This window comes from Zeus faber (assembly GCF_960531495.2).
Source record: "Zeus faber genome assembly, chromosome: 20".
Lineage (NCBI taxonomy): Eukaryota > Metazoa > Chordata > Actinopteri > Zeiformes > Zeidae > Zeus > Zeus faber.
In genome coordinates, this window is record NC_137207.1 from 25155716 (window position 1) to 25182765 (window position 27050).

Genomic DNA, 27050 nt, shown 5'->3' on the forward strand with positions numbered 1-27050 from the left:
ATTATTATTATCATCATCATCATTTTTATTATCATTTTTGTTTGGTTAGTAATAATGTTCAATGATTATTTATAATACAATGTATTTATAAACACCTATCAACATTTCAACCAACACAATATTTTCAAAAAATATATGTAATTGTGATTTATATTGTATGATTAAAGATTTGATGTAATTGCACACTTTGTTATTGAACTCTCTACTTGAAGTAGTTAGATTTACTTAGATGTGTGTGTTTAAGAACGTCGTAATGTTTATGCTTTTTGGACTTTGGATTTACCGCAGCAAGAGGAACAAAATGTGGTTGCGTGCCTGCGTACGGTCCCATTCATTTTCTGTCCGTATACTGTGCATAGAGCCTACAGCGTACACAAATCTGTCTCTGGCATTGGGACAATAAATACTGATTGAGTAATCTGCTCCCGTATTTCCAGTAAATGTGATTAATTCTATACATTTGAACGCAAAAAGTGTAGATATATCATTCACATTGATGTTATAAATCTATTAACCGACATTCCAGTCAAATTCCTTGGGTGTGAAGATGTACTTGATAACTAAATATTATTCCGAGCAGGAAAGGGTATGAACAGATCGAGTGTCCCTGTCAGTTTGCTCTCTGTCCTGATATTAAAATATATTGAAATGTGTGGCTTCGAGCCAGAGGACGATAAAAAAAACAAACACGAAACACATTTTCTATTTGAGGACCCGGCCGCTCCGTCCCCACAGCCACCCAACGCAGGGAGGAGGATCCACCTCCGCCCGCATGAGCACGGGCGTGTCAAACACGAGGAAGACGGAGTGGTTTTATTTCATTTATTTTTCTAATCTTACTTTCACTGTTCTCATCGACTTTCCTTCTTTTTTTTTTTTTTTTTTTTTAACAATGACATTGAAACTACGATTCCCCAAAAACAAGTAGGATTACATCTCTGGGGGGGGGGGGGGGCTTCTTCAAAAATAATATACAGCAGTAACCAATACTGTTATAATTTATACATGTATCTTTCAAAATAAGAGTTTTCTTCAGTCCTACGTTATTCTCTCTTTTTGTCGAATATTTATATTTATATATATTTCCTTGGAGCCGTGATGGTTTGTGCCTCCAGGGAACTCCGTCTCTGGACAGGAAGTGAAGGTTCTATCCGCTCCGGTCGTACGTGCAACGCTTCCGGGTGTTTGTGAGGGCGGCTGGGAGGGAGGGCGGTCAGAGGTCAGAGGTCAGCGGCGCCGCCCCCTCCCGGCTCCGTCGCTCCGGGCAGACTCCTCTGCCCCGGTAGTCCCGCGCTGCTTCTCCCGCCTCCGCGCTGGTGCGATGCGGAGGAAGTGGAACCGGATCACGAGGCTTTGGTCGTTTTGGGAGACGGGGGGAGCAGGAGGGGGGCGTGGCGTGCTGGTTTAAAGTGCATTAAGAGATTGGAGCCGTGCGGAAAGGGGGATGTTCCCCACAGGTTCTGGGTTTCGCCACCGCGGCGGAATGGGGTCGCGGTTCTTTTCGGGAGCTTCATGTTGCCGTGATGGGGGGGGGCAGCTTCATCGCGGCCGTAAAATTTGGTTTTATGGGGGGGAGGGTGAGTCGGGATGGGGCTGAGAAGATCAGAGCTGGGTACGGTCACTGAGATCTAGGATTGGCCGCATGGATCAGCGCCTCTGCTAAAGGGCTTGGTGATGGATGGAGGCGGACGGCTCCGCCCGGGAAGCGACCGCGTCGTGGCGTGGCAGACTGTGGCGGGAGGGGGTGTGGCAGACGGCGGCAGGGGGGGGGGGGGGGCGGGGGTGTGCGGCAGATGGCGGCGGGAGGGGGCGCCGACGGTGTCGTTATCCACGATCAGAATCCCCCACCTCGGGGACTTTACGGCGTTCTATTTTTCCCCCCCAAAATGTGGTTACAAGACGGTGGTCGATGGTTCGATAAAATAGAATCATACTTGTATACAACAGACAACGCAATCCCATAACATATTGTACTTTGATTTTAAACTGTGATAGAAATTGTTTCTATTTCATCTTTTTTTCTTCCCTTCAAATAATTCACCTTTCCCCCAAAATCAAAAACAAAAACGACAGAAGAAAAAATAAATAAAAAATGCCCCCGAAAATATTTACAGACTTCATCGCGACCCAAACAGGGTTGGAGCGGCGTCTCGGTTGGAGCGGTGCTAAATAGGTGGTCGGCGGTCCTGTACACGCTACATGCTACAAGACGAGAGAGGAACGACCTCCTGTTCTGGACTAGAAAAATACCTAAAATCTACAAGGCCGATAGAAAACTGTACAGGTATGAGTGCTTCACATCCAAGGCCTTTTTTTTTTTTTACCCATGATGCAGCGGGTGGAGGAGCGGGTGGAGGAGCGTCCGGATCGGCGGCGAAACCCCAAACTTTTACAGAATGACCGCCCCCTGTTACCAGGGATCATGGTGTCCCTCCTGCCGCCCTGATTGGTCGTTAAATCATCCATAAACTCCACCCTATAGTTAAATCATCCATCAACTCCACCCTGTAGTTAAATCATCCATCACCTCCACCCTGTAGTTAAATCAGCCATCACCTCCACCCTGTAGTTATATTGTCCATCACCTCCAACCGTATATAAATCATTTATCACCGCCCCCTGTAGTTAAATCATCCATCACCTCCACCCTGTAGTTAAATCATCCATCACCTTCACCCTGTAGTTAAATCATCCGTCACCTCCACCCGGTAGTTAAATTGTCCATCACATCCCCCCGTAGTTGAATCATCCATCACCTCCACCCTGTAGTTGAATCATCCATCAACTCCACCCTGTAGTTAAATCATCCACCACCTCCTCCCTTTGTTGACAAATCAAACACAGGCGTAATATTAATAATAATGAAAAAAAGAGTGCAAAGTAAATCCCATCCTTCATAAATGTATTGACATGTCGGCCATTTTCTTTTTCAGTCCCAAAAGTTGTGTTGTTTTGTTGTATTTTCGTTCTGAGGCTCCTCGGGGACCTGGACTCAGGGCTTCCTGTCACTTTCACTCAGCCAGAGAACACAGTGGGACCAACCCCCCCCCCAAAAAAACTTCATTTCCCAGAATGCACCTGGCTGTCGTCAGAGCTTTGGTGATGTTTTCAGAAGTCGAGTTTTGGGTAAAAACGTGGTTGATCTTCAGTTTGTCAGAGTGCGTTCCTGCTGTTCCTCACACATTAACTTCCAGGTTTACTTTTTATATTAGCGCGTTAGCGCTGACGCTAACCCTGAACAAAGGGGTTCATGGGAAATGGAGTTGTTTTTTTGGGAGGAGTCCAGCCGACCCGAGCCCCAAATCCCGTTTCATTGCCAAAAACAAACAGAAACGCAGCAAACGATGAACCCACGACGAGAGTCACCAGCAACCCAACTAAACTCAACCTTTTCTTTACCGTCGGAAGACTTTCAAAGCTTTTCAGCAACAGAAAGGGACGATAAATCACCGCACGCACACGCACACACACGCACACACACACACACACGGACCCCTCAGGGCATTTCTCGTCTCCCACTCCTGGAAATGTCCCTCACCGGGATGACGGGGTAGGACGTCCAACACGGACACACCGCAAACCTGGACGCCAGGCTAGTAGGGGGTCTAGGCCAGCAGGGGGGCTAGGCTAGCAGGGGGGGGGTAGGCCAGCAGGGGGCCTAGGCCAGCAGGGGGGCTAGGCTAGCAGGGGGGGGGTAGGCCAGCAGGAGGGGCTAGGCTAGCAGGGGGGTAGGCCAGCAGGGGGGCTAGGCCAGCAGGGGGGCTAGGCTAGCAGGGGGGGCTAGGCCAGCAGGGGGGCTAGGCTAGCAGGGGGGGCTAGGCCAGCACGGACAGCTTCAAACAGGTTTCAAGGAGCCGGATGGGAGGGTCGGGGTCCTGCTCCGACCAGCGCTTCATATGGCTTCAAATGGCCACTCAGCCTGGTGCAGTCGTTCAGAATCCCAGTTTAAAGTTCCCAGTTTAAGACTCTTCCCAGTGAGAGCGAACGGATCGGAGCGGTCGTCATCGGGGGGGAAACGCCGGCGAACACTCGGGATCGCTTTTCAAGGTTCTTACGTTTAAGCTTCTTCAGGCGTCATTGTCCTTCAACATCTCAACCAAATATTTAGAAACTGTCACTGGAAAAGGGAGGGTGGCGGGTGACCTTTGACCCCTAGCGCTCACATTCTCAGTCATCATCATCCGCTCAAAGAGATGGAAGTTACACACACACACACACACACACACACACACACACACACACACACACACACACACACACACACACACACACACACACACACACACCTCATTCTCAGGGATGTTTAACCCCCCAAAAAATAGCTTATTCTTCAGAGCCACAGTGCCAAAATACCATAAGACATCTTCATCATCTTCATTCTTCTTCTTTCAGGGAAAACAAAAGGAAAAGGAAACAGCTGAGAGGGCGTGGCCCCCTCCCCTGCAGTAGTACTGTACATGTGGCTGCCACCTCCAGGGGGCGCTACTCCACCTCCGGGAGGAGCTACTCCGCCTCCAGGAGGAGCTACTTCACCTCCAGGATGGAGCTACTTCACCTCCAGGATGGAGCTACTTCACCTCCAGGATGGAGGGGTTGCACTCCATGATGGCCACGATGATCTTATCGATGTAGTCCTGCAGACGGTAGTTGATCTCCTCCTGCTTGTGGACGGCCTCCATCAGCTGGAGGAGGAGGAGAAGGAGGGAGAGGAAGAACTGTGAGAGTGGAGCCCATGCAGTGATGGAGCTATCGGGTGGAGGTGCTCCATCATGGTGGAGGTGACATGGTGCAGCCACACGGTCGTTATGGTTCATTAACATGGACAAGATGATGGAGGTTGTTCCACTAAACAACCAACACCACAGAGCAAATACAACAGTGTGTTGATATGAAATCATTTTATAACTAGTATGTCTAGTTTTATAACTAGTACAGTTAAAAACTAGTATGTCTAGTTTTCTCACTAGTATGTCTAGTTTTATAACTAGTACAGTTAAAAACTAGTATGTCTAGTTTTCTCACTAGTATGTCTAGTTTTATAACTTGTATGTCTAGTTTTACAACTAGTATGTCTAGTTTTGTAACTAGTATGTCTAGTTTTACAACTAGTACGTCTAGTTTTATAACTAGTATGTCCAGTTTAATAACTAGTACGTCTAGTTTCATAACTAGTATAGTTAAAAACTAGTATGTATAGTTTTCTAAGTAGTATGTCTAGTTTTATAACTTGTATGTCTAGTTTTACAACTAGTATGTCTAGTTTTGTAACTAGTATGTCTAGTTTTACAACTAGTATGTCTAGTTTTACAACTAGTACGTCTAGTTTTATAACTATTATGTCCAGTTTAATAACTAGTACGTCTAGTTTCATAACTAGTATAGTTAAAAACTAGTATGTATAGTTTTCTAAGTAGTATGTCTAGTTTTATCACGAGTATGTCTAGTTTTATAACTAGTAATGTCTAGTTTTCTAACTAGTATGTCTAGTTTAATAATTAGTACGTCTAGTTTCATAACTAGTATAGTTAAAAACGAGTATGTCTAGTTTTCTAACTAGTATGTCTAGTTTTCTAACTAGTACGTCTAGCTTTATAACTAGTATGTTTGGCTTTATAACTAGTACGTCTAGTTTTATTACTAGTATGTATATAATGTATCATGATGTATAGAATGTGATATAATGTATCGAAATGTATATAATGGTTATAATGTATAGAATGTTATATAGTTGATCAGAATGTTTATAGTGTATATAATGTATATGTGTCATAATGTATATAATGTATCATAATGTATACAAGGTACCATAATGTATATAATAATGTATCACAAGGTACATAACTTCCTGCTCATACCTCTCCTCGGGACACAGAGTTGATCTCGGCGGCCAGGGAGTCAGAGAAGGAGGCGGACATGAGGCTCTTGGCTCCCTGGATGCTGAGGTTGATGATCTGTCCGTTGAGCTCATCGTTCTGCTCTTTCAGGCTGCGGTTGTCCTGGAAACGCACAAACAGCAGGGCCACGGCCGGTCGATCGGGGGGGGAAACGCAAGCGGCACGGGCAGAAGTGGCCGTGACGACGGGGCTCCGGGAGCCCCGTTGGGGGAGGCGCGGATGCCGTGGAAGGTCTCGAGGACACGTTTGAAAATGAGCAGTTCAAGGATGGACTGAATGAATCCGGCGGAACGTTCCGTGGAGTTTGGTTGGTTTTGGTTCGACTCGTGTCTCGTTTCTACCCTCGGTGTACTGCTGGATTGTGTACAAAGACTTTTCACTTCTTACATTTTATTTTTCTCCATGCGATCAGACATTCTGCCACTTTTCTACTTTTAAACAATAAAATGTGTCTGTTATCAGATAGCTGTGATGCTATGTAATTGTATAATATTTTAATGAGTAAATCTTTCTGCTTGGAGTGAAATCTCTTTCAGTACAAGTTCAATCGATATATGAATTTGGCAATTTTTATTTTAATTCATTTTTTATAATTATATGATACAACTTATATATTATAATTTATTATTCATTTATTCTCAATATTTCCGGGCAGTTGAGCTTCATTTAATGCAAATTGTCTGCAGAGAAGTCCACTTTTATAAAAAGAGCTGTTGTGCAACCACTAGTGTGTGTTTCCGTGTGTGTGTGTGTGTGTGTGTTTTACCTGTTTGAGCCTCTTGATCTCGTGCTCCAGCTCCGCCTCCCGGGTCCGGGTCTGGTATTCCTGCAGCCCGGCGCTGGCGGAGCGCCCCCTCCTGGCCTCCGCCTCCAGCTTGTAGAGCTGCAGATGCTCCAGCTGCTTCCGCAGGTCCTCGATCAGCTGGAGCGCGCGTGCACACACACACACACACACACACACACACACACACACACACACACACACACACACACACACACACACACACACACACACACACACACACACACACACACACAGTAAGCTCAGAAGAAAGGGGAGGATGAGAGGGAGTGATGGAGAGTAAGATGATGAAAGGGAGGGGGTGAGGGAGGAGGAGAGGTGGAGGGAGAGGGGGTTAGAGAGAGAGGGGTGGAGGGAGAGGGGGTTAGAGAGGACAGGATGAGAGACAGAAGTAGAGAGGGAGGATGAAAGGGATAGAGAGGGGACGAGGGAGTGAGGGATAGAGGGAGGGAGAGAAAGAAAGGGAAGGATAAAGTGGGAGAGAGAGGGAGGTACGGATAGGATGGGAGGGAGGGAGAGATGAGGGAGAAAGGGGGAAGTGGAGAGGCGGACAGAGGGGAGAGAGGGAGGGAGGGAGGGAGCGATGAAAGCCCACCTCCTGCGTGCTCTCCTTGTCCTTCTGGTTGAGGTGTCGCTCGTGGCTCAGCTTGTCGGCCATCTTCCTGCGGGACTCCAGCTCCTCGTTGAGACGCTCCGACATGTCCTCCGTCTCATCCTGCAGCTTCCTCTTCTCCTGGAGGAGAGAGAGGGAGAGAGAGGGGGAGAGAGGGAGAGAGATAAAGAGAGGGGGAGAGACAGGGAGAGAGAGGGGGCGAGAGAAAAGGGGAGAGAGAGAGAGGGGGCGAGAGAGGGAGAGAGAGAAAGAGAGGGGGAGAGAGAGAGGGGGAGAGAGAGAGGGAGAGAGAGAGGGGGAGAGAGAGGGAGAGAGAAAGAGAGAGGGGGAGAGAGAGAGGGGGAGAGAGAGAGAGAGAGAGAGAGGGGGAGAGAGAGGGAGAGAGAGAGGGGGAGAGAGAGGGAGAGAGAGAGGGAGAGAGAAAGAGAGAGGGGGAGAGAGAGAGGGGGAGAGAGAGAGAGAGAGAGGGGGAGAGAGAGGGAGAGAGAGAGGGGGAGAGAGAGGGGGAGAGAGAGGAGAGCAAATGGACAGGTTAGATAAAGTGATGGTGACAGACTGCACCTGCAAGTGAGATAACCAAGAGTGTGTGTGTGTGTGTGTGTGTGTGTGTGTGTGTGTGTGTGTGTGTGTGTGCGCGTGCGTGTTTCTGTGCAGGTGCGCAGGAGTTTGTATGAATCACTGTCAGAACTAAACTCAGCTACATGAGGACCTTTTTTAACCCTGGAGAGGAAACGTTATGAGGACATTTTTTACCATTATTATTATTATTATTATTATTATTATTATTATTATACTGAGATTTATACCAAAGGAAGCTTTATTTCTTCCTGGATCTTATTTTATGAAGAAATGTTTTCAAACTATTATGAGGACATTTTATGACATTTTTTAACCTGTATGAGGACATTTATTTTCTGTATAGACAATGCAGAGCATGCGATAAAACATGATGGCAAAATAAATTAATTCACTATATGAGGACATTTTTCTAAACTATATGAGGTCATTTTATGACCTATGTGGAGGCATTTTTTTTACCTTTATAAAGACATTTTTTAAACTATGTGAGGACATTTTATGACCTATATGAGGACATTTTTCAAACCTATATGAGGACATTTTTCTAACCTTTATGAGGACTTTTTATGACCTATTTTTTCTAACCTATATGAGACCTATATGAGACATTAATTTTTATGACCTATATGAGGACATTTCTTAACCTATTTGAGGGCATTGTTTAACCTATATGAGGAAGTTCCATTTCTGGAAGACGATGCACAGCATGCGATAAAACATAATTGCAAGAAAGATTTATTCACTATATGCAGACTATTTTACTAAAGGAAATTGTACTACTCACTGTATTTCTGTAGGAGGACATTTGATTTGAACTATTATCAGGACATTTTTTTACCTATTTATCTGGAAAGACGATGCACAGCATGCGATAAAACATAATGTATTCACTTTGTAAAGTCACGTCTGTGTTCTGTAAAAAAAACAATCAACATCAAATATAAAAGCAGGTAAAAAAATGTCCTCAATATCCTCACACAATCATTTTTTTGAATGTTGAGGTGCATTATTTAAACTCTGGGTATATTTTTCACCAAGAGCCCGCGTTCATTTTGGACCCCAGTGTGTGTGTGTGTGTGTGTGTGTGTGTATTAGGTAACATGGCTCCCACCTCCTCCAGTCTTTCGATGTTGGCCCTCAGACAGGGAACACAGGACTTCAGTTCACTGTTCTCCTCATCCAGCTGATGCAGCCTACAAACACAACAGGGAAGTTTACACAAAATGAATATGATAATATTTGCTTATGAATTCAAAATCCCCTGATAAAGAATCCAGCTGAGGTAAAAAGTGGGAATGTAAAGTATGTTATCAGATTATAACTGATAGTTATAAATTTGTGATATTAGTTTTGCCAAATAAAATGCCTTTCAATATTCAAGCCCCAATATTGTGAGGACTTTTTAGGTTCTCCGAATCAAGCATTTACACTTTAAAATGTTTGTAACTTGAAATGGCGATACCTGAATTTTCATCATGATATGACATCACTGGAAGATGTCACAGAATAACATCAATTTATCCTCTCGCCTTACACGAGAACGAAAGAACGAAATGCCTCAGTCGAAATACCAAAATCCCGCACTATCCTCTCCAGCCAGTAGGCGGCAACATCTACCGACATTTTGATCTCTTACTTGTGCATTATTTTTCCCCCTATTCACAGAATTATAGACACGCATGAATATTATGAACTGAACATACGACCAATAATAGATGTTTTATTGCAGGGCTCAATTTAAAATGATTCTTCAAAAAATCATGCTGCTGCTGATGCCTTGCATATGTACCGATCAACGTAAACAATGACAATTATGTCATAACCAACACATTTTGTCACAAACATCTTGAATGCAATACGTAATAAGTTTTGCCGCATTTTGTAAAACCTATTACATAATGTGGTGGTTATTGTGCATTGTGAGGGTTATACCTTCTTATGATTATGGTGAAAACTTCAATGCGTTATTTAACAACGCACCAACATTTTTGTCTTCATTTACACCAAGTATCACACTTTAGTGCAACATTTTAAATACTGCATGATGTAATGCAGCGTTATGACATAATTCCTCGTCACACGCTGCAAAACCAATGATCTGAACCAGCTTCCTGAACTCAGCAAACCATAAAATTTGACCTCTCAGTCTATTTCAGGAGGTGTCTGAAGATGGCGCGCCCACCTGGCCTGCAGGTTCTCGATCTCCAGGCCCCGCTCCCTCTCCAGCTTGTACAGCGCCTCCTTGTGGCGGCGGCTCTCCTGCTGCAGACTCTCGTCGGCGTACAGCTCCTGCTCCTTGAGCTGCTCCTCCAGGGCGTTGGCGCGGTGCACCAGCTGCAGGTTCTCCTGCCGCAGCCGGGCGTGCTGCTCCCCCGACGTCTCCGACTCCTTCTCCAGCTCGGCCACGCGCCGCTCCAGCAGCAGCACCTGCACCCAACGCTCCGAGGTCAAGATGGCATGTACCTGGTTTCTCATACAAGCTAAACATTCTTGGGTTGGGCGGGTTGGGGTTGGCGTTAGGGTTTGGGTGTGATGGGTTGGAGTTGGGATGGGATGGGGTGGAGTTGGGTTGGGATGGGATGGGATGGGGTGGGGTTGGGGGTTTGGATTGGATGGGGTGGTTTGGAGTTGGGATGGGATGGGATGGGGTGGGTTGGAGTTGGGACCAGGTGGGGTGGGTTGGGGTTGGGGGTTTGGTTTGGATGGGATGGGGTGGGTTGGAGTTGGGATGGGATGGGGTGGGTTGGAGTTGGGATGGGGTGGGGTGGGTTGGAGTTGGAGTTGGGATGGGATGGGGTGGGGTGGGTTGGGGTTGGGGTTCTGTTGGGGTGGGCTTGGTTTGTCAGTGAGGCCTCACCTTGTCAGTGATGTCGTTGTCGGCAAGCTCCAGAATGTCCCGCGTGAGGTCGCTCATGGTGTCCAGAGTCATGGAGCTGTTCTGGAGCAGGTGTCTACAGCAGGGGGGACAAACGCTCTTACTCCACTGACGACCATCAACACGTCTGCTCTGGAAGATCCCGAAATCATCACTAATCTAACTTCAAATCTAGACACTCTACACTGAACGACGTTCTAGTGAGATCTCAGGGCGGGGAGCTGTGGCTTACCTTGCTACCTTCTTGCTGGAGAGCCTCTTGCCTGAGCTGGGGACAGAAGAACAGGAGAACAGTGAGAAAGAGTGAGAGAAAGGAGGAGGAAGCTCTGCTCCAGGGTCTCCCGCCCCCTGGTGCTCTTCAACACACGTCCACAGCAGCAGCACAGCAGTCTAACACAACACAAGAAACACAGATTGACCTGCATTCATCAAGCGGGTCAGGTCACCGGCGGCGCTGGTCCAGCACGGATCTTTAGAAACGCCCTCCAGACCGGACGTCGTGCTCTGACACTCTCTGATGAATGCAGGCGGCGCTCTACAAAGCTCAACGCTCTCGTACGGAACCGGCACCAGGACTCAACGCCCGAGAAATGGAATATGACGGCGAGGTTACGACCCTGGAAGCTGGACGCCAGCTGGCGCGATGGAGACCGGCGGCGATATCACGTCAACAAGACTCCAAAGAACTGGAGGTCAGAGTGACGTTGTAGGCGTACGCCGACACCCTGGGACGGGTGGAGAAGGGAAGGCTCTGCGTGGAGAGCAAATCGTGCTTTTGTGCTCCGGCGATGAAGAGGAGTCCCCCGCCCAAAACCTTGTGTTGGTGAACCAGGATCTGCTGCACTTACCTGACCGCACGCCCACCGACCCCAGTGCGACATTTTGATGGCCACGACTGAGACGCCACGGCAAGCCAAGCAAAACAAACTGACACACCCACGTGCACGGAGGCGTGACAATGGGCGATGAGATCGGGATGAGTGCGAGGGAGGACTTCACCATCACGCGCACAAGCACACACACACACACACACACACACACACACACACACACACACACACACACACACACACACACACACACACACACACACACACACACACACACACACACACACACACACACACACACACACACACACACACACGGCATAATACGACTGCGTACACGGCCAATGGAGATCTGTCGAAACAGTCAAACTAGTCAAACACCGGCAGTGACACTTATCACTATGAGGCGGTTTGGCAGACGCAGGTTTCTGGAAGTATTGAAATGGCCTTTCTCAGACGTGGTCTCGGTTGAAAAATCAGATTTCCAGGTCTGAGTGAAGGCCTGAACGAAACCTGTCCGGAGGCAGGGTCATCTCTGGATTAATGGGCGCAGCCTCCGGGTCGACGTTGACAGTGGAGTCAACGGATGATCCGGACACAGAGCAGCACCGAGACCAGACAGAAGGAGCTGACTAGTCCTCCATCACCTTCGTCTACAACTAATTCATCTTAAATGAAGCAACGTCTCAAACGTTCTAAATTCTGTGCTCATTTCAGTGGGATTCTCTTCGTCCTGATTTCCATGAAACCTCGGTCTGCGAAACAGCCCTCAGGACCGATTCAGCCTCATCTCATTGTTTGTGATTTAGACGTCGTTTGTGCTCTCTAAGTGGAACGGTCCAATAACAAAAAAAATGAATAGACTTTCAAAAAACTGAGCGCGTGGGCATTTCGTCACCAATTTGGCAGAGCACGCAGTGGGATGATGGGAAATGTGCACGACGGCTGATGTGCACGCTCACAGGGGCGGTGTGGGGGGGGGGGGGGGGGGGGTGTTACCTAGTCATCTCTAGGAAATTGAGGCGAGTGGAAAGATCCTCGAGACGACTGATCTGTTTGTGACACTGGCTACAGAAAAAGTCCAGCGCCTCCTCTCTGAGGAAGGTCTGGAGACAGTCACTGAGAGGAGCAGGAGCACTGGAGGAACAGAGAGAGAGAGAGAGAGAGCAGAACCCACAAGGACAAGAGGAGTGGTCAGTGAGCGATAGTGATGGAGTGAGACAGTGAGAGCGTGAGACAGCGAGAGAGTGTGAGTGGAGGGTAAGTCAGGTGTGCTGTCGTGGAGATGCGGTGTCTCAGTGAGATGCAGCGGAAAGTTAAAAAGAAGAATCAGAGACAGAACATGTAGCGCGGATGGAAGATTTAAAAGGGAAGTTCCACCACAAAACAGGAAGTGAAAAAAACCTTAAACTCAAGTACTTTTATTTCAGGGTTTGTTTTTTGTTTTTTTTCTTCCCCAGAACCTTATTTTTTGATCACTGGGAGTCAATCCGAGTGATTGGCATCAAAACCTTTTAATTCGGTCCAAGCGGGCGATCATGACGCCAAACAACGTGGCCGCGACCGCCCCCAAAAACCACTGTGTTGGGGTTGACTCCCAGTGATTTAAAGATAACGTTTGGGTAAAAGAATTCCAGAGTTTTCCCATCCAGTTTCCCTTAATGGACACGGCGAGCTGGTGCTCGCTCTCCCCTCGCTGAGCGAGTCAGAACTACAGGTTGGTCAGCGTGTGAGAGCAGCAGCTCTCCACGTGAGGTCTGGGGACCCACCGGGGGTGCTTCCAGATGTCTGGGGGTCCCCAGCAAAATGAGTCAGTCAGTGCGAGACGTCAGCGCCGTTACAGAACACGACTAGTTGGATCCTAGTTTCACTGTTTTCTCTCTTTCTATCTTCAGGGAATCAGAGAGTTTAATGCATAACCTTCAATACTTTAAGACAAATTTGAACAAAGTTTAAGACGGATTTTTGAACAAATGAAGTATTGGATCTCAATTTGTATTAGAAAAGCTTCCTTCAGGGCAGCAAGTGATGAGGAACAGTGATAAATGCAACCACTACTTGTTTCTGTTGAAATGAAGGCCACATCAATTTTAGATCTAAGTTTAATGTGTTGGATTTGACCTTTGACCTTTACGTCCCAGTATTTGTAAAACTGAATTTACGACATTTTTAAGCCCTTTTTGAAGACCCGCAGACACCCTGACCTGGTTTACGACGTCCATTTCCTTCTGGAGGCAATAACCCTTTTCAACCAGTAAAGGAGATATGAACTGAGGTATTTCCGGCATCTTTTTTTTTTGTTGGTATTCCCTCTTCCCGTCGCGCTGCCAGGGTTCCACCCCTCGGTGGAATCTAGGACCCGGCTGCTGCCGACGAGCAACAACACAACGGGGCAAAGAGCCATCAAAACGTGATCTTTAAGAAGCCGCAGGCTCCGCCCCCTTCACCCCCCCCCCCTCGACGCGTGATTAGTCAGTCCAGTTGCAGGTGTGTGTTACGCAACACTGGGGACGTGTGTGTGTGTGTGTGTGTACGTGCGTGTGCGTGCGTGCGTGCGTGCGTGCGTGCGTGCGTGCGTGCGTGCGTGCAGCAGCAGCGTCACCTTGGGCTCCGCTGCTGTGCCAGGATCTTTCGCGCGCAGTGAAGGTCGCCAAGTGGCATCTGAGCTGAAGAGTGTGCACGTGTGCGTGCGTTCAGAGCCATCCCAGTGCCTGCATGTGTGGGAATTTAGTTTGTTGTTCACATGTTGTAATGTGTGTAAACGTGCGTCTGTGTGCGTGTGCATGTTCTACGTGTGAGTGTGTCGTGTGTGTATTGTATGTGTGTGTGTGTAGGAGTCTTTGTTGTGTGTATGTGTGCGTGTGCACATGAATGTGTTGTATCATGTCCTGACTCATTGAGTGCGGGTTCTGTGTACGTGTGCACGTCTTGTATGTGTGAAGCTCTGAGCTGTTTGACTGCGTATGTGTGTGTGGGTGTGTGTGGGAGACAGTGTGTATAGGATTGTGTGGGTGTGTGAGTGTGAGCATGTGTGTGTGTGACTGTATGAGTATGTGTGTCTGTGTATGATTGGGAGTATGACAGTGTGTGTGAGCATGTGACTGCGTGTGTGTGTGTGTGTGTGTGTGTGTGTGTGTGTGTGTGTGTGTGTGTGTGTGTGTGTTATGCGTTTGAGTCTGTGTAAGTATGTTTGTGTGCATGTGGCAGTGTGAGTGTGTGTGTGTGTGCACAAGTATGTGTGGCTGTGTATGTGTGTATGAATATTTGTGTGTGTGTGTGTGTGTGTGACTGTGTGCTCAGGCCTGTGTGTGTGACGTATTAGTGTATGCCAGTATATGTGCATGTATGTGTGTGTGTGTGTGTGTGCCTGTGTGTGTGTGTGTGCATGCCTGTGTGTGTGCGCGCGCTTGTGTGTGTGTGTGTGTGTGTGCCTGTGTGTGTGTGTGTGTGTGTGTGTGTGTGTGTGTGTGTGTGTGGGCCGGGATCCAGTGTGAGCCAGGCTGAGCTGAAACTCTGACGTGTCCTGGATGAGGAGGAGGAGTGTGTGGGACGATGTTTCATCAAAACAACATGAAACCAAAGGCTTTGAGATCACGTCAATAAACGAATAAACTAATAAACTAATATCCAGATAGCCACATCCAGATCGTTGATTATCGTAAAAGTTATTGGAAGTATTGGATGCGTACACATGGTTCAGATGTTAAGAGTTTTCACTGTTCCTCTGAGTGCACGACTAACATACACATAACATAAATATTCTTTTAGATTTTTTCCTGATATTTTTCTCCCTTGTGTGTATAAACTGTATGTACATATACAGTTTTTATTTATAGTATTCAGAGCTGTGCATCATTTCACTGTCCTTATATGCATGTTTTTATGATTGTGTATTTATGTTTTATTATTTTCATTCTTAATCTCATATGTTGTGGTCATTATAGCAAATTAGATATTAATTGGATGTGAAAAAAAATGATATAGTATATAAAAATTTGTTTTTCTGGGGGTCCCTACATTTCCTTCGCAGGCCCTTTGGGGACCGAGGACCTTAGTTTGGGAACCCGTCTTGCGCAACACACTGTGTGCTTGTTTTATGGAAATATCTCTAAATGATAAAGTGACAGTCTCATTGTGTTGTATTGGTAAATAGTTGGAAGTGAATTTATAGGTAATTAATCTTTTATTTACAAAACTCCTCTTTTGAGTTTTCAAACTTTTCTCCCACAATTTTCCAGTAGAATTCATTATTAGAATACTGGCTTCCTCCTCCTCCTCCTCACACCCGGCTCCAAAGTGTAGGGTTTTGGATAAAAGGCGAGAAAAGGCCTCGTCATCGCGTCACAGCGTGAGTGACTATAAAAGCTCCGTTCACGTCAATCCAGCTGGAGCTCGCTGGCGGTGGCGGCTCAGCGCCGAGAGCTTGGCGCCGTGGGAAACATCATCCGGTGGGAACTGTGTTTTATATCCCGCTTAACAGCCAGGAGAGGAGGGAGGAAGGAAGTGATCAGGAAAAATAATAGTATTGTGGCCATGTTTGACAGCGTGGGGGATAGCCTGTGCATGCGTGCGTGCGTGTAGATCACGTGTCTGCAGAAATCAGAGAGCTACGTTTATTACTTGTTAAGACATTTACATGTGATTAAATGAATGAATTTAAATGTAACTCAATTTAAGACAATTTTTCCTCTCTTATTCCGTAACGCATTGCAGGTCAGTGTGTATATATTCACATATATTCTGTATCTTTTTTAATATTATATTTATTTTTGTAAATATTTCTGAAATGAATGTTTGTATTTTTAACTGTATTGGAGTCACTGTCACCTGGCTGTTCACTTTAGGTCGGTTAACTTTTTTATTGTTTTATTTTTTACCATTAACTACACTTCCGTGATTTGCACAAAGTAAGCATTTTGGAGGTAACACGACACTTGTTGTAATGTTAAACATTGACAAATAAAAAAAAAAAAAAAAAAAAAAGCACTGACTATCTAGACAGTGAGTGGCTGAACCATAAAGCACCGCTGTGTTTGTCTTTCCCTCAGAGGCAGGGGGGGGCGTCTCCGGATAACCCTTATCAACATTTGACCTTCCCAGTGTTTTTGTGAGCAAACGGCCGGCGGAGGTGTTGGAACGCAGCCCTCGCTGTTCCTCCATTATCAGAGGAAAAAGGGACGATAAGAACAAATGAATGACACATCGACTTGAATGACATCACTGTTCATAGGAACCAAACAACCCAGTGTTGTTGACTGTTGAAGTGTTGCCGCCCATTTCTGTGGCAGCATCCGTTGGGCATGAAGCACTGAGTTGTCACTCTCCGCGCCGTCTCCCAAAACTACCCGCCGCAACGTTGTGGTTCCCCTGGCCGACCAGTCAAGCCACCGCGTTTTTTGAGGGGGGTAGTTTGGGTGGACTCGGTCAGTCCGGTGGCCAAGGAGAGAGCTCCTACCTGGGGGAGAGGAGCAGGGAGGAGCCGTTGATCTGTTCGGGGATCTGCAGGGCGGCCGAGGGGTCCTCCTCCGACTCGGGGGCCTCCTCGCTGGGCTCCAGCAGCTCCGAGGTGCGGCTCTCCCCGAAGTCCTCAAAGTGCTCCTCCTCTCCGCCAATCACCGTCACCAGAGAGTGGTTGTGCAGCTCGGAGTTCAGGGAGAACCTGAGGCGACAAAGGGAAGGAAGGGGATGAGTGCGAGGTCAGTGTGTGTTTGTGTTGTGGCCGGCAGCTTTAAAGCGTCTTTCACTAAGACCATTGATGGAAACATATCCTGCTCTGGGAAGGCACTTGGAAATAGGGTTAGGAGTAAGGGGTTAAGGGTTTAGGCAAAACCCTAACCCTAAAGGTGGAGGCATACTCTAAAAGATGTAAGAAAGAAAAAGACAAAAAGACAAAGTTCTCCTCGGGGGCTTTCACCGGAAGAACCCAAATCACCACTTCATTTTGTTCTTCTCTTGTTCTGAACACGTATTTTTAGCCAAAATGTTGTACTTTGTTTTTAGTGTGCCTCCGCCTTAACCAAATACATGTTGACAAAAGCTATCCTGCATCCTAGCTCCTCACGGATTGGTCAGAGATCTTACTGGAACAGTGATATTTGATGGAAAAGGAGGTGCAGAGTTTACTGTTGACTTCAAGGGTCGTTATTGTTGTCCCCGTTTACTGCCCGTAGGTGTTGGCATTTAAGTGTGACAGTGACCATGCTGCCAGGGACAGGTCTCCAGGTATGTTCCTCTGTGGCCTCCACTTAGAGCCCGGTTCTTGAGTTGTGTACACAACCACACCACACTGACCTTTAGCTCTTTGCTAAAGATAGAAGGTGACTTGCTTGGTTTAGAGACTTTAAAACACCAATGGCTGTTTTTCTACCCGCTGGGTACAAAAACGCCACCGCAAAACAACCACACTTACAAGATCCATCTCTTCTGAATACTTCCAACAACTAAAATAAACCCGGGGCAGTGTTTCAGAAATACAGTATTTCTGTCTGTGTGTCCTGCTTCATTCTCCGTTGGCAGGGTGTTAGAACGGCCCAGGTCTTTTCCTAAATTCCTAAACAGGAGCATTTACTGCAGCGATTAATCTCTCCCTGAGAAAGAGCAGCAATCTGGACGGCGCTGCAACCGTCCATCCCCACGGTTAATCTGCTAATTCACATTAATCCAACAAGTCTGCCCTGGCCCAGACAAAATGTCTTGAGCTAGTCTGGCAGCATAAAAAAAAAACTTCCATGGCAACTGCGGGTGCATGTGAGCAGGGCTTTCATTTGGGCTTTATGTGGGCTAAGCTGAAGAGATGTCCTTAATTACGCAGAAGAGAATCAGGGCAGAAGTTGGAGCTGTTTAAAATTAGCTCATCATCGTAAATATATTCATAGTAAACCATACATAGCCGAGTTTAGTCATCCAGAAGACTATGTTTAGCTTGTGTTTGATGGCCGAGCCGCCAGAGGAGGTTCCTGGTTGGTCACGAGTCACATCACATGCCAGAGGCACAGGACGGGGACGCTCAAACTCACAAACTCCTCCGTCTCTCGCGCCGACCTCAAACACCCAGTGAACTCAGCACCTTCAGCGAACCCCCTACAGCTCCGAAAATCATTGACGTATCCATCTCCGCCTTGCTAGCCTCTTATACCGTTTTCACACCAGAATTAGCGGGTTGACCCGCTAAAAATAGGCAATTGACACCTTTCCCATTGCCAGAATAAGTTTTGGGTTTTTTTCGCGGTGCATCACGTTCGACGTCACGAACACGTCGGAAAAGGGGCTTGTCACGGTTCCAGTGTGAGTGGGAACAAAACAATAGAGGAGACAGAAACTTAAAAAAAACAACACAAAACTTAAAAACTTGGGAAAAAAAAAAAAAAAAAACGAACAAAAAAAAACAAAAACATATTTTGAGCCGTTCAAAAGAATCAGATCGTTCATGAACGACCCAACACCACAGTAGAAGCAGCGCGGATCCTCTGTGCTGACGGTGCGCACCGGTCCATTGGCGGCAGGGGGGGGGGGCGGGGCCCGGCGGGGAGCCTGGGGGTCCTCCGCCGTGCCACCCCCACCCTCACAACACTTCACGGCCCATGCGGGGAAAAAAGTCAATAACCTGTGATTTTGGATTCTAAACGGGGTAGGAAAAGATGGAATGATACACTGACATTCCCGTCTATTTATGCGGCAGCTTCCGGAACCTCGACGGGCGCGGCACGGCGCAGGGAAAGGAGCCGAAACGAGCGGGTCCACCCGGGTGTCCTGTTCACACAGAGCCGATCGGAGGTGGAGCCGAGTCATTTGACCTGAGACTGAGACCCGGGTTTCTCCTTTCCCACTGGTGACAAATGTTGATTGTGAGCAGGCGTTACCGGGTTTTTGGTGCAGTGGGAAAGGGGTATCATAAATAAAGAAACAATTCAAAATTCACACTATGGTGTAATTTAGTATGTTCGACAAAAAATACATCTTAAGCCAGAAAATCTGGCTTATTTGGGTTTCTTTTGGGATAGATTGGCTCTGTGTATAAGATTATTCAGCTTAAAATCTTTAACAATCTTACCTCCTCTCTTAATCTCATCTTAATTCAAAAAAACAATCCTATTTAAGAATTTCTTTAAGCGATTGACTTCAGTAACTTTTTGACGAGAGTCACAGACTTTTGATGTTCTCCACTCTGAGTGGGGGGAAATCTGAATTCCTTTATGTGAAGAATACATGTTTTGTAGACTATCTAATTCAAATTCACACTCATTTCTATGAGAGATAATTCCAAATGTAGTTTTTAGTTTTCCGACTCGGCACCCAGCGGCGTACCGGTCCAGCCCTTAGGGTAAAGGCACCGGGAGGTTCGGGTCGCCACTCACCCCGTGCTCAGTCCCACACTCAGCTCCCTCACGGAGAGGGCCGGCGACGAGAGAGAACGCATCTTCTGACGCCCTCCGCTGCCCCGGCGTGAAAGCCTCGGAGCAACTGGAGACAAAACCCCAGACAACCAGAGAGGAATCCTGAAGACTCGCCGCTCACGTCAACGTAAAAAACAAATCCACCGCTTCAACGGCCTCGGACAGAACCGCAAAGGATCGCGCTCTCGACTGAGGGTCTTTGCGAGCTGCCAGTCTGCTGGCTCCGCGCCTGGGATGTGGCATCGTCTGCGGCGCCCCGGTGTATTTGAGGCTTGACCGGGGGAGAGACGGCTGTGAGTGGCCCGGTGTTAATCAGATTTACAGCTAAGTAACGGGCAGCAGGCAGGCGCACTGGCCAGGCTCAGACATGTGTAGGGACACTGGGGTTGGCTGGGACAGGCGAGGTGGGGGTTAATCCAGATAAATTCCTAATCTGGGCCCGACGCATGTACTGCCAACATGTAGTGCCTGTTGTAACGCCTGTTGTTGATGGGTATGGGCTATAACTAGGCTAGTTTGGATATCTGGACTTAAATGGCGCTTTTGTTGACCACTGGCTACTTAGAGCCAGCTTTTAGTCACCGTGTACAGGAAATGAGTAATTCTGTTTTGGGCTGCAAAACATTCCAATGAGTGCTGATTTGTGCTACTTTTGTTACACTACAAGGAAAGAGGGTTGAAATTGCTTTCGCAAGATGCAAGAACGGTATCGATGGCCTCCCACAAACCCAGGAAAGTCTTGAAATGCATGTCGGAGGTGAAGGAAGCAATTCGGAGCAAAGCTAAAGAAACAGACGCCGTCTCCAGTTTGATGTCGACGAAATGTTTGAGCTCCTACTCGGTGCTGTGTGCAGGCTCCCGTACAAAACTATTCCCCAGTTGCCAAACAGTAGGCACACTCCCTCTTTCGCAGATGTTACAAACACCCCAGAAATTAGCCTTCTCCATCTGAAGAATTATTTCTCCATTTCAAGATTCAAGATTTGCAGTTTACCGTGTACTTCATTCTTGCACAGGCACAAGTGTGAATCCTGGATAGAGAGAGGAATCATTTCTGAATCTCTGAAATGGCTCTTGCTAAACAGTGGCTGCAACAATAGAGAAATATTAAGAGTAATGCCCCGAGCCAAATGAGCGTGCGCAGGGACTCGGCGTGTCGGGTCGGTGGGGCAGAGGCCCAGGTTTCCCCTTCTAAAGGATGAGCAGAGGGGAAAGGAAAGGAGTAAAACAGCCAACTCAACACTTCCTGGAATTGAGGGCTCGGTCACTGGACAGGAAGCGCAATCACATTCCCGTCAGGCGGAATCCTCCAATCCGTCATGAAGCCGGACAGACAGGCCACACCATCAGCAGATAGATCCTCGTTTGTCCACATTTCCTCCTCAACTCTACCGCACAAACAAGCAGAAAACTGATAAAAAAAAAGAAAAAGGGAGTCCTGCTGTGGCCTCATTCAGACTGAGGACAATGAGACGTTGGGGTGAAAATAGGGATGACGCATATGATGATTAAAAAAAAACTGTGATCAAGCAGTTTATTGACGTGCTAGATCAGCATTAAGACAGCAAACTCATCGGGAGAAGATTTAGCACTGGGTGTGTAGACGTGGACTGTGGCCGGGGCCGTTAGACAGAGTTCCAAACCTCTACATCCATCAACTGCCCGGACACAAGTTCCAATTAGAGCAAGCTAGCTATGCCCAGATTTTAACATCACATCAGTTCTAATCACTCAGAAAAGCGGACAGGACAAAAGCTTATTCTTGGCATGTTTCAACACTTTGGCATGAGACTCGAGCAGAAAACAGTAAACGATCGCCCCCGATTGCAACGGGAAAAAAAGAACAGATCCGTCTCACACGGGCAAAGGATTATTTAAATGATGAACTTACTGTGATCACAGCCATCTGATGTCCGCGCCGAACCATTTAAAAGACAGAAGTCAACAGATTGCAAGAGCCTGTTGCGCTTGGAAGGTTGGCTCCTGGCTGGGAATGAGCTCAAGGCCTCGTGAAGCTACGGTACATTGTGGGCATTTCACCTTATCTGCAGATTAGCTGTTTGGTGGCACAAAATAAAACAAAAATATTTTCATCAAGCCCTTTTTATTTGGACACCATCCAGACTGGGAAATCCAACCTGATCAGCCGAGTGGCACACTGTGGTGTTTTCACAACACAAGGATATATTATACTTGAAAATATGATAATATTGAAATAACAGAAAAGTAGTTCTCAGCTTTATTTCCCTTTCTTTCAAGGCCGTCAAGCCTCACTGAGGCTGACGGAGGCTGAAACGGACTAAATGTTAAAAGAAAAAGGACATTTTCAAAAGGAAGCATCTTGTATTTAAAGATTATTATATATATATTTTTTTTTACCATGCCGGTGGAGAATTTAGGATTTACCAGGACAGTGATCACAGGGGATCACACACCTTGGGATTCTAGCTCACACTGTGGGAGCCGAGACTTAAGATAACATCAAATGTCAAACCAGCGGGATATTCTTGCAAGAACGATTCTCTTAAGATCATGAATATTTGTCTGGGACTTGTACTACGTGTTAGAGAAACACCAAGACATATTGGTGGACAACTGTTTCATGATATGATAACGTGAAATCATCATATTGTGCAAATGCCACATGTAGGACCTCCTCGTAGCTCAGAGCTTGAGAATGCACAGAGGCTCTTCAGGCTCTAAACACATCTCATCTTTCCTTCTGGGGGAATTTGAGGCTGCAGGTCAGCGTAGTGGCGACTGGTCCGCTGCCTCCGGTCTAATCTCCCACGTCCGCTGACCCAAATCGAGTCCCGCTAGTCCCTGATCCAGGTCCCTGATCCAGGACCAGCCTGCACCTGCTACCCGGTGTCACAATCTAACGCACATTCTAAGAGTGACTTTTTATGAAGATAAAAGAGAAAATAACGAATAAACACAACTGTGATTCTCTTTTCCATGTCTTGTTTCTACTCCTGAAATAAAAACTTGGACACACAGCACGTTGGAGGTTTACAAGTAGGACTCGTGATGAGTGTATGCTCTTTGGAGCATCGATTCGACTGAATTCTCCCTGTGGCGTCAACAAATAAATGAAGATAATAAATGTTTGTGGTGAGGGGATGGTGTGGTCTGAGCAGCCACACCTGTCCTGGGTCTAGCTAATTAGGGACCCAGGATCAGAGTGGCGGCACACTTGTTGCTCGTTGTTTGGTCTAACGAGCAACAGGTAAAACCCCCATCCCCACACACACTCGGGAGAGGAGCCCTTGCCACTCGGTCGGCATGTGAAGAAGAAGAAGAAGAAGAAAGAAGAAGAAGAAGAAACAGTCTTTAATTGTCACACGACACTCCACAACACATGCTTGCACACACACACACACACACACACATGCACATGCTTGATGGTGGCCGGTGAAATGGCTCCTCTGCTTTTGACCCATCCTGGCTTGTCCTTCCTCCGGGGGCACAGCCAGGAGCAGTGGGCAGCGTACGTGGACGCGCCCGGGGACCAGGTGATAAGTGTCCATCGCTGGTCAGACGATGATGGGGGCATGTTTTTGGTGGGGGTCCTTACTGACGTGAGGTGGAGGAAACCCCATGTGAACACGGGGAGAACATGCAAACTCCACACAGAAAGGCTCCTGTTTTTGGAAGATAAACAGGAGCCTTTCTGTGTGGAGTTTGCATGTTCTCCCCGTGTTCACATGGGGTTTCCTCCACCTCACGTCAGTAAGGACCCCCACCAAAAACATGCCCCCATCATCGTCTGACCAGCGATGGACACTTATCACCTGGTCCCCGGGCGCGTGGCAGGCAAATCTGCCACAACAGCATCGGGGGTAGCGTCCAACTAACACAATTTCCCAGAGGCAACTACAACACAAAGGACTCCAGATAAACCCAGAAAAAAGATGAGTATCAAAATATTTCCGGTTGTTTCTGAGATGTGCAGAATGATCATAGGAAGTGATGACGTGTCACCCTTTCTTCACTGGTATTAGCACTGTATTGCATCCCCGCTATTTTATTGAAAATAAATGAATAAATAAACAAACAAACAAATAAATAGATAGACAAACAAATAGATAAATAAATAATTTCAAAATCAAGCGTGGAAAATGTGCGGCCCACCTGTTGCTGCCATCCTCGGGGTCGTGCAGCGCCGCCTCGATGCCGCTGTCCGTCTCCACGTCCTCGTGCATCTCGGGGGGGACCAGGACGCCCGTGTCCTCGTCCGTGAACGTCTCGCACTCGCTGTAGGTGCTCTCCGAGCCCAGGTAGGCACTGTCCGTCACCTCATTTTGCTGGAATGACGAGGGAAAAAAATAAAAAATAAACTACAGTGTGAGATAAAAAAGACAAGTTAGTTCATTCTAATTTAAGCCAAATGACTTTTCCCAACTCCTAAAATTAGAGGCATGTATAATCAGAAATAAAAAATGGATGGCTATGAAGTTTCTGCTGATAAAAACAGGGTTATTAGTTGTCAGACCAGCCAAATATGGACATTTGTTTGAGAATTTAAGTGTTAGTATCAATGGCTGTATTGTTCCTGAAAGCTCGCCCATCAATAACCTTGGAGTGGTTTTTGATTCTCATCTGACATTTCACCCTCATATCAAGGCTACTACCAAGACAGCATTTTTTCATCCTAGTAATATTGCTGAAATCCGACCTATTCTATCACTGTGCGATGCTGAAACTGTAATCCATGCATTTGTACGCTCCAGACTTGATTATTGTAGCGCCCTTTTCTCTGGTCTTCCTAGCTGTGCTACTCCAAGTTTTCGATTTAGTCAGAATGCTGCAGCTAGAATCTTGACAAAAACTAAAAGATTTGATCAGAGCGAATTTGATCAACACCCGTTCCGGCCTCTCTTCACTGGCTACCGGTGCAAGTCAGAGCTCATTTTAAGGTTCCTCAGAGCATTTGAGAGCATTTGCCCACCGTGTCCCTCATCTCTGGAAGTGTCAAAAAACCACGCTCAGTGGAAATCTTAAATCGCGACTGAAAACCTACGTCCGCTCGCTTCATTACGGCCGACCCTGGAACATAGAACTTAGTCGAGTCTGTTGTCTTTTCAAACATTCCTTTAATGTTTGTTTTTAATGTGGTTGTTTCATTTAGATTGCTGCTATGTGCAGACAGCTTTTTGACTTTGCTGTTTGATTGGATGTTTTTGACGTCGTTTTGTTGGGCACGCTAAGTGTATTTCTCCGATTAACGCCAGACAAGGACAGAGATCAACCCTGGTCATCATGTTTTATGTTGTTGGCCATGTAATAAACACAGCTAGAAAAGAAAGATCACCTCAGTGGCTTTCAGTTTAGTTGTCTTATTAGAACAATGACGAAGGAGATGCTAAAATACAAAAACATTTCAAGCCAACAGTCGCTGTATGTTACAGTATGAAAAGGCCATGTGTACCATAAACTATAGTAAACAGTACAACCATCCAAGTCAAACAGTAGCCGTCCGGTTTACTCACCTAGTCACACGCTCAAGATCTCAAGTTTTAAATTAAAGACATTGATATCCTTTTCACTGGGAGTCTGAGCCTGCAAATGCAGGGAAAATGCAACCTGCGATTTAAACATCCTCAATGGCTTGATCAGACCTAAACATCCACAGAAACCTTTTAGAAAAGAGTACCAAGCACCACTTGACAGGAGTGTTTTCAACAGGCAACCCATCCAAGGAAATGATTCAGGACGAGACAAATGCAAGGCAAAATAATCCTTTTAAAGAGCCTGTTTTTGGATGTTCCCAGTCCAATCTAATAATGCTGAATACACCAAACACAACAGAAAGCTGAGCCAAGAAAAACCAAACTGACTAGACACCTCCAAGGGGAGCACAAACACCCAAAGAAACCCTCACACCAGCATTCCGAACGCTCCAAACGCTCGGTAGGAGCTATGCACCGACTGGCCTGTAGACCAGAGCAGAACTGATCAGCTGTAATTGATCAGCTGTAACTGATCAGCTGTTAGCTAGAAGCCTTTAGCCACCAGAAGCTAACCGAACGCGTTGCAAGGTGGGCGAGTCTTAGAGCCACCTACCTGTGGAGCTACAGGTGGAACCGGGCCCAGCGGGCTTCCCACCATGGCCAGAACCATGCTCTCTCTCTCACTGGCAGGAAATCTGAGCGGTCATGAGACCACCACCGTCAGCCTTTTTCTGGCACTTCCTCTCACACTCTCAGGGAGAAAGTGAGTGAGAGAGAAAAAACGAGAGGGAAGGAAAAAAACAAAAAAAAACAGGAAAACATCTAAACACCTCGCTCGGCCCGTCGGTTGGTGGAGTGACAGAGAGCGAAAGAGAGTGTAAAAGAGAGAGAGGGGGTCCAAAGAGCAGGGGAAGGGGGCCGTAGCGTCAACCAAAGCGGAGTTAAAACAAAACCAGACCACAGACTGTTTAATCTGGACTTCCTGTCGGGAGTTCCTGTCAAGGGACCGTCGCGACGGAGTAAATCATTAAAGCCACGTCCGACCTGCAGACGGGAGGGGAGCACAGGGCGGTATTTGACACATCAGCAACCAGCTGCCGTGCCCTGGCTGGCTGGGTTCCTCAAAAAGAGGAAGCCTGACCTGTCATCAAGCCTGTCCTTCCATGAAAAGGAATCAGGAGGTGCCGGGAAGAGACCGGTTTGTTTTCACAGTTCAATAATCCAACGACCCAACGGAAGGGTCGGTGGGCAAACCGGCGGGTTTTCCATATGGGGTGGCGTGTGTGACCGGCAGGGCCCAGCGTCAAGTCTTCTGCCAGGCGTCGCTCCAGCGGCCCTCACCTCACCTGTTTTCAGAGCAAACAGCACTGGAACAGCGATGCCATTCAGAGGCAGAAACCCTGGGCTGCCAGGAAGCCAGAGAGGAAAAACATGGCCGAGGAACGCAGGTGTCATTTCTCCTTCAAAACACCCTGCTGACCACACCCAGTAAACAGTGGCTACAGGGGCAACAGCAGAGGGACGTTTGGGGTAGAATATGTATTGAATTTACAAAGTAAACACCATCTCATGGCGCATAATGCTCCAATGTACCATGATATTTAAGGAAAA

The 27050-nt window shown here is 47.0% G+C and overlaps 1 protein-coding gene across 1 annotated transcript in view; it reads right to left on the reverse strand.

The window, feature by feature from the left end:
* Window positions 1-4408: 4408 nt before the first annotated feature.
* rab11fip3 (RAB11 family interacting protein 3 (class II)) overlaps window positions 4409-27050 on the reverse strand; it is a gene marked incomplete at its 5' end in the record, with an annotated part of 29972 nt that continues 7330 nt past the window's right edge. Inside the window, 11 exons of the mRNA XM_080021314.1 lie at window positions 4409-4682; window positions 5856-5996; window positions 6661-6816; window positions 7292-7429; window positions 9000-9081; window positions 10071-10315; window positions 10746-10839; window positions 10996-11031; window positions 12593-12730; window positions 17049-17252; window positions 24121-24293. Coding sequence (XP_079877440.1) covers window positions 4569-4682; window positions 5856-5996; window positions 6661-6816; window positions 7292-7429; window positions 9000-9081; window positions 10071-10315; window positions 10746-10839; window positions 10996-11031; window positions 12593-12730; window positions 17049-17252; window positions 24121-24293 — 1521 coding nt within the window. The 3' untranslated portion in view covers window positions 4409-4568. The remainder of the gene's footprint in view (window positions 4683-5855; window positions 5997-6660; window positions 6817-7291; window positions 7430-8999; window positions 9082-10070; window positions 10316-10745; window positions 10840-10995; window positions 11032-12592; window positions 12731-17048; window positions 17253-24120; window positions 24294-27050) is intronic.